Source organism: Ursus arctos, unplaced genomic scaffold (genome assembly GCF_023065955.2).
Source record: "Ursus arctos isolate Adak ecotype North America unplaced genomic scaffold, UrsArc2.0 scaffold_7, whole genome shotgun sequence".
Taxonomy (NCBI): domain Eukaryota; kingdom Metazoa; phylum Chordata; class Mammalia; order Carnivora; family Ursidae; genus Ursus; species Ursus arctos.
In genome coordinates, this window is record NW_026623089.1 from 37,791,043 (window position 1) to 37,798,728 (window position 7,686).

Sequence of the window (7,686 nt, forward strand, 5' to 3'; positions counted from 1 at the left end):
AGAAAGTGAAGTTAACAAAGGTTAACGTCCTTTTCAAAGATGACCCATCTCTCAGGAGTTAGAATTCAGTATTGAACTCAGTATTGAACTAGTCTTGAACTCAGGTCCTTCTGATTCAAGAACCAACTGCGTAAACAAATCAGCTCTCAGCCTAGCCAACTTCTTGGATAGGCAAATAATCATATGCTCCTCAAAACTGTTTGTGTTCCCTGATGTCTTTATTGTAGGTTAAGACCAGCAGGGATGCCGCTGTAGAAAGACATGCCCATGGAAATGGGGAATGGGACAACTGTCCAAGAATTCATCTTGGAGGGGTTTCCTGCCAGTCAGCATATGGGCAAGGTCCTCTTCCTCGTGCACCTGCTGGCGTACCTGGCATCCACTGTAGGCAATGCCATCATAGTCACCATCACCTGTGCTGACTCCCGGCTCCACACACCTATGTACTTTTTCCTCAGCATTTTCTCCTTCTTTGAGTGTTGCTTTACAAGTACTGTTATTCCTAAGTTGCTGCTCATCTTTCTATTAGGCAGGCAAACCGTTTCCTTTCCTGCCTGTTTCATACAAGCCTTTCTTATTGTATTTCTGGGAGCAACAGGTTTCCTCCTCATAGCAGTGATGTCTCTGGATCGGTATGTGGCCATTTGCAAGCCTCTGCATTATCCAACTATCATGAACCTAAAGAATTGCTTCCTCCTGGTCACTGCCTGCTTCACATTGCCCTTCACTCTCATCACTGGCCCACTAGTGAAGATTTCCCAGTTATCCTTCTGTGGACCTAATATCATCCCCCACTTCTTCTGTGACATCGGTCCCCTGATTCATCTCTCCTGTTCTGACACCAGGTCTTTTGAAATGTTGGCTTTTATTTTTGCTGTGCTTATCCTTTTGACATCCCTTATCATAACCCTCATTGCATACAGCAACATAGCTGTCACAATTGTGCAACTCCCATCAGCCAAGGAAAAAAAGAAAGCTTTCTCCACCTGCTCATCTCACCTCATAGTCCTCTCTCTGATGTACGGCAGCTGTGTGTTTATATATGTGAAACCAAAGCAAAGGAACAGGCTGGACTCCAACAGGGAGGCTGCCCTTGTGAACACGGTGGTGACCCCGCTGCTCAACCCTGTCATCTACACTCTGCGGAACAAGCAGGTCCACCAGGCTCTGAGGGAGACAATGTGCAGAACGAAAATATCAAGATAAAAAAAAATCAGATGGCCTTGGAGTGGAAGACTACAGAGAACCAGGTGTCTTCATTCTGGTCAACAATACGAGGTCTAGTGCATTTTGTCTGGCATACCTCACTTGAACACTGCACATCCCTTAAAAATTGAAATCTGTTTTTCAAAAAACACTTTCCAGAATTTTTATTCTTCCCTCTGATATAAGCCATGTGCTTGAAATTTTCAAAATTTTGTAGATTTATACACTTTTTGTTTCACTTCTCTCTAGCCATAAACATGGAACAACAAAATTAATAATGATTTACCATATATAATTACATATATAATTAAAATTATAGAAAGTTGTATATTATGTTGTGGTTAGGAAGGATAGTACCAATTCTTGGGTCCACATTCCTTCCATACCTAGCTCAAGGAAGTAGTGGTCCTAGTACCCTTCGCCTTGGAATATATATGGTTTGCATCAGGTATGCTCTGAAATGCTGTTCTTGGCCCTTAGCTTAGCTACATGTATATGCATCAATCTCATGCCAGAGGGAAACAGAATTCTTCTAAGGCTTAGACCGTTCTCTAAGGAGAGGGAATGGCCATAGCATCCCTTGGCTGACCAGCTCCTATTTCCTAAATTATTTATGTTAGCTCCAATCCCTCAGAGGCATAATACATACATATGATTAGTTCCTATCTTAAAGCTGTTACCACAGATTGCTTGTGTATTTCAGTGGAAGCGAGCACTTATTTCATACTTCTATAATTTCTCCCAAAGATTCAAGTTGGGGGAACCTAAGTAATTTGCTTATCTACTTCATAGTGTAATGAAAATAAACAAATGAAACATTTTTTCCTGGTTGACTAGTTTTGTAACTGTAATGTTATCTTCTGATTGATAACCTACTTTAAAAACAACATTTCCATGAACTCAGCCTAAACTTTTGTACTTTTTGCATCTATTTTCCAGCTAGGATGTGTCTATTTTTCTTCAGAGGGAAAATCTCCAAAAGATTAACACAATTTTTATTTTATTTTTGAACCAAAACCTGAAGCTGAATATCAGAATCATTTTATGAAACACATTCTACACCATGATTAGATCCCATATGACCTTCATGGTCCTATGATAAATTTGAATTTCATCTGATTGACAATGAAGAAATATCAAACATGTCCTAAAAATTCACAGATGATAACCTTGTAATCGATGATTACATTGTATTAACAGGAGTTTGGAAAAGCCAAGATCAGAGTGGGAAAATGTGTACAGACACTGTACCCATTCTCTTTCCCAACAAAAGAAGACAGACTTAGGGAAGTGGCAGTAGGGTCGAATGCAAAGGGACCAGATTAGACTCTCAATCATTTGCCCTGGACAAGGCTGGTGCTGCCTTCAACTAACTGGTCAACTCCAAAAATACGTAAGTCTTCTTCTTCATAAAATATGAAGATTGTGGCAGATAATCTCTAAAGTCCACTTGAAAATACTCATGGACATAGCAAAAAGATGCTAAAGGAACGTGGTAATGATGTTCCAGCCTGAGAGTGGAACTCCTGAAGAGCGTATGGAGGTAGATGAGTTTCAGTAATTTAGCAATAAATCAAGGAATCATGGTCAAACTACTGAAAAGAGTGTGAGTCTTCCCCCAAGGTTTTAGCCAGGATTTGATAATAATTTATTATATTGAAAGTAACTAAATGAATTTTGTATTACCTTCAGATAGAGTATGATTGAAGAATGAGCTTGACAAATATAAAAATGAAGACCAGAAATCCAAAACGGAGTCTATAAATCCAGGAATGGTCATTTCTAGCCACATATGGTCCCCAGTAAAGGACAAACCCTAATGTGAAGATTAATGCACTAGATTGTGGTCCCATAAAACATTTTATTGAGACAAATTTCCTAAGCTAATTCTATATTTATGATACTTCCAATCATAAAAATTAAACCACTTCATTGAGGTATGATTGACATATAAAAAGCTGTGGTTATTTAATGTTTACAACTTGATGTGTTCGGAGATAAGTACACAGCCTTAAAACCATCATCACTATCAATGCCATTAACCTCTCTATCACCTCCAAGAATTTCTTCCTGGCTCCTTTGTTGTTGATTTTTTTTGCCCTTACATAGTAGGTAAAAGCATTTAATTTAAGATAGATCCACTTAGCAAAATCTGAAGTAAGCAATAAAATATTGTTAATCACAGGCCCTATTTTATACAGAACTCCAGAACTTATTTATTATGTATCACTGAAACTTGATCAATACCTACCTATTCTCCCTCCCTTGGGTCCTGACAACCACATTCTACACTCTGCTTCTGTGTATTTGTTTAGATTCCACATATAAGTGAGATCATGCAGGGTTTCAGGCCTATTTTACTTAGAATAGTGTCCTACAGGTATATCCATGTTGTTACAAGTGGCGGCATCTTCTTCTTTATAAAGGCTGAATGATATTGCATAATGTGCATATGCCGCACTTTATTAATCCATTCTTCTATACATGGACTTTTAGGTTATTTCCACATCATAGCGATTCTGAAAACTGCTGCAGTGAACATGGAAGTACAGATATCTCTTTGAGATCCATATGTCAATTCCTTTGGATATATACACAGAGGTGGGATTGCTGGATCAAACAGTAATTCTATTTTGAAATGTTTCAGGAAAGACTATACTGTTTACCAGAGTGGCTGCACCAAGTTATATTTTTATCAGTAATGTACAAGGCTTCCTTTTTTCTCAATATCCTTCCTAACACTTTTATCCTTTGTGGGGCTTTTTGGTAATACCCATCTAAACAAGTGTGAGATGATATCTCCTTGTGATTGTACTTGTATTTTTCCCTTAGTGATGTTTGCATTTCCCTTGGTGATGTGAGCATCTTTTTCTGTACCTGCTAGCCATTTGTGTGTCCTATTTGGAACAGTGTCTGTTCAGTTTTTCTGCCCATTTTTTAAAATAGTTTCTTTTTTTGGTCTCTTTATATGTTTTGGAGACTTCATAAAAAAGATGATTTTTGGAAGACACAAGAAATTTTCCATTTGGCAAAAAAAAAGAAGAGCATTTCAAGATGGTCAACCAGCATTTGTGAAGCAGGCAACTCTAAAATGATTCTTTGATATGCTTTAGTGATGGTGAAATGGAAAAGAAATAGAACAAGATGAGCTGAAGGCATAGGCAGAGTCTAAATTATCAGTGATGTCAAATACCATGTACAGGTAGAGTTCTTCAGTAGCTGAATGGAAATGGACTTTCAGGAACGAAAACAGGAAGATATTTGGGTGGCATTAACTTATCTGAGGGCAATAGGGGATTCACTCGTGTTTAAATGCTGGTAAGCTAGGTCAGATTTATATTAGTAAGGTCACTATGGCTTTAATGGGGATGTGAGTGGCTTTCAGATTAACTGGAGTCTACATTTTTTTTTTTTTAAAGATTTTATTTATTTATGTGACAGAGAGACAGCCAGCGAGAGAGGGAACACAGCAGGCGAGTGAGAGAGGAAGAAGCAGGCTCCCAGCAGAGGAGCCCGATGTGGGACTCGATCCCGAACGCCGGGATCACGCCCTGAGCCGAAGGCAGACGCTTTAACGACTGCGCTACCCAGGCGCCCCTGGAGTCTACATTTTTATTAAATGTTTTGCCACAAACACACAGTGTTCTCCAGCCTTCGATTCCTTGATACCATTTTCTTTGAAGCTCACACAACCACCACTTCTAGAGGAACGATAATAGCCCTGCTTTTCTTCTACCTTCCAGCCATCACACTATGCCTTTCATTAGTGGGATTCAATCTGGAACCCTGCTGGCAAGGGATTCTCTAAAATGTAGTTCCCGAGTGCCAGCTGCTGTGATCTAGATGGTAGGATAGAGCAGGGTGGAAACAACTGCTGCCACCTCTTCCCTCCCAACCCGTCAAAACAGAAAATGAAAAACAATATCCAGCACAGGGTGCTCCAAGATAATACTGGATCCTTAAAACACCATTAAGTATTGAGGCAAACAATCAATAAAAGAAAAAACTTTTTATAAATTAAAAGTATACTAGCTGAAGGAAAAGAATCACCAGCATTGTTGACAAATAAGTAAATGGAGAAGTTTCAGAAAGTAAAATACAGACAGAAGAAAAGGTAGAAAAATTGTGGGGAAAGTAATTTGGTCCAGAATATCCAAATTCTGCCTATGAGGGATTTTGGCATAGGGAACAGAGGAAAAGAGAGGAATAAATTATTACATAAACAATCAAGGCAGTCTCCAAATTCCCTGTAAAACAGCTCAATAAAGTAAAAAGGCTGGTATCTAGACATGACACAATACAATTTACTAGCACCAAATATAAAGAAATCTTAAACTCTTCCCAGATGAAAAAATAAATAAACATACCACTTCTGCAAGAGACCACAGAACTCCATATATCAACTTCTGTCATAACTTTTGGTATTGGAGGAAAGTACGACGAGGCTTTTAAGCTTTGAAGCAATGATTTTCAGTGTAGAATCTTATAACCATTCAGCTATTGACAAAACGTTAAAATAACTTATGAATGCTTAAGGGCAACTAGGAATCATAAATTTGTTTTTCATACACCATCTGCTAGTTAAATTCTTGACAATTTGTTCCCACAAAAAACAAATGATCTCCACCCTCAAAAAAAGTAAAATCTGCACCTTTGTTTCCTCATCTGTGAAATAAGATGTGGATTGAGTAAATTAATACAAATAATGCATTTTTAAAATGTAGTACTTAGCAGTGTGATCCACATATCTGTTGTGTTGGAGTGAGGATGATGACGATGATGGTAATGATGCACCAGAAATCCCTGGAACTAAATCAGAAAACGAATTCCAAGGGGCGCCTGGGTGGCACAGCGGTTAAGCGTCTGCCTTCGGCTCAGGGCGTGTTCCCGGCATTATGGGATCGAGCCCCACATCAGGCTCCTCCGCTATGAGCCTGCTTCTTCCTCTCCCACTCCCCCTGCTTGTGTTCCCTCTCTCGCTGGCTGTCTCTATCTCTGTCAAATAAATAAATAAAATCTTAAAAAAAAAAAAAAAGAAAACGAATTCCAAGAATGTTTGGGAGAAAACCAAGATCAGATTTTTTTAATGGTTATGTTTATTTATTTATTTTTATAATTTTTATTTTGTTATATTAGTCACCATACAGCACATCCCCAGTTTTTGATGCAATTTCCATGATTCATTATTTGCGTATAACAAGATCAGATTTTAAAACAAAAAGGAAAGAAAAATTAAAAACCAAAGCAATGATGTAAGGAGAGGGGTCATTAGAAATTCCAGTAGGTTAGATTGAAGTGTTTATTTTTTTTTAAGATTATTTATTTATTTATTTATTTGACAGAGATAGACAGCCAGCACGAGAGGGAACACAAGCAGGGAGAGTGGGAGAGGAAGAAGCAGGCTCCCAGCGGAGGAGCCCGATGTGGGACTCGATCCAGAATGCCGGGATCACACCCTGAGCCGAAGGCAGATGCACAATGACTGCGCCACTTGGTGCCCCAGATTCAATTGCTGGAGAGGATGTGGAGAAAGGGGATCCCTCCTATATTGTTGGTGGGAATGCAGGTTGGCACATCCACTCTGGAAAATAGTGTGGAGGCCCCTTAAAAAGATAAAAATTGAGCTACCCTATGATCCAGCCATTGCACTACTGGGTATTTACCCCAAAGATACAGATGTAGTGAAGAGAAGGGCCATATGCACCCCAATGTTCATAGCAGCATTGTCCACAGTAGCTAAATCGTGGAAGGAGCCAATACGCCCTTCAACAAATGGCTGGATTAAGAAGTTGTGGTCCATATATACAATGGAATATTACTCAGCTATCAAAAAGAACAATGTCTCAACATTTGCTGCAACATGGACGGCACTGGAGGAGATAATGCTAAGTGAAATGAGTCAACCAGAGAAAGACAATTATCATATGATTTCTCTCATCTATGGAACATAAGAACTGGGAAGATCAGTAGAAGAAAGGAATAAAGAAAGAGGGGGTAATCAGAAGGGAGAATGAAGCATGAGAGACTATGGACTCTGAGAAACAAGCTGAGGGCTTCAGAGGGGAGGGGGTGGGGGAATGGGATAGGCTGGTGATGGGTAGTAAGGAGGGCACGTATTGCATGGTGCACTGGGTGTTATATGCAACTAAGGAATCATCAAAATATACATCAAAAAATTAAAAACAAAAATAAAAAAAATTTAAAAAGAAAGATTCTATTTAGTTATCTATAAACCAAGAATATAGAAAAAAATGAAGTGTTTAGATTTTTATAGTGGTGACTTCAATAGGTCTTTGATCTTATATAGGAAGGTTTTTTAATTGCCAAAGTATTCTTTATAAAACTATTATTAATTTCTGGCTCTTACACATTTTGAATAGAAAATATGAACTCTATAATATCTGGTTTAAAAACTGTTTTTACTTTATTGATATCTTCTTTATTTTTAATGTGGATTTTATGCAAGGAAACGGTTTTTGT

The 7,686-nt window shown here is 38.5% G+C and overlaps 1 protein-coding gene across 1 annotated transcript; it reads left to right on the top strand.

The window, feature by feature from the left end:
- Positions 1-261: 261 nt before the first annotated feature.
- LOC113249873 (olfactory receptor 6C74-like) lies at positions 262-1,206 on the top strand. The gene has a single exon (XM_026491317.3). It carries the CDS (start codon positions 262-264, stop codon positions 1,204-1,206), a length of 945 nt encoding a protein of 314 aa, XP_026347102.3.
- The last annotated feature ends 6,480 nt before the right edge of the window (positions 1,207-7,686 follow it).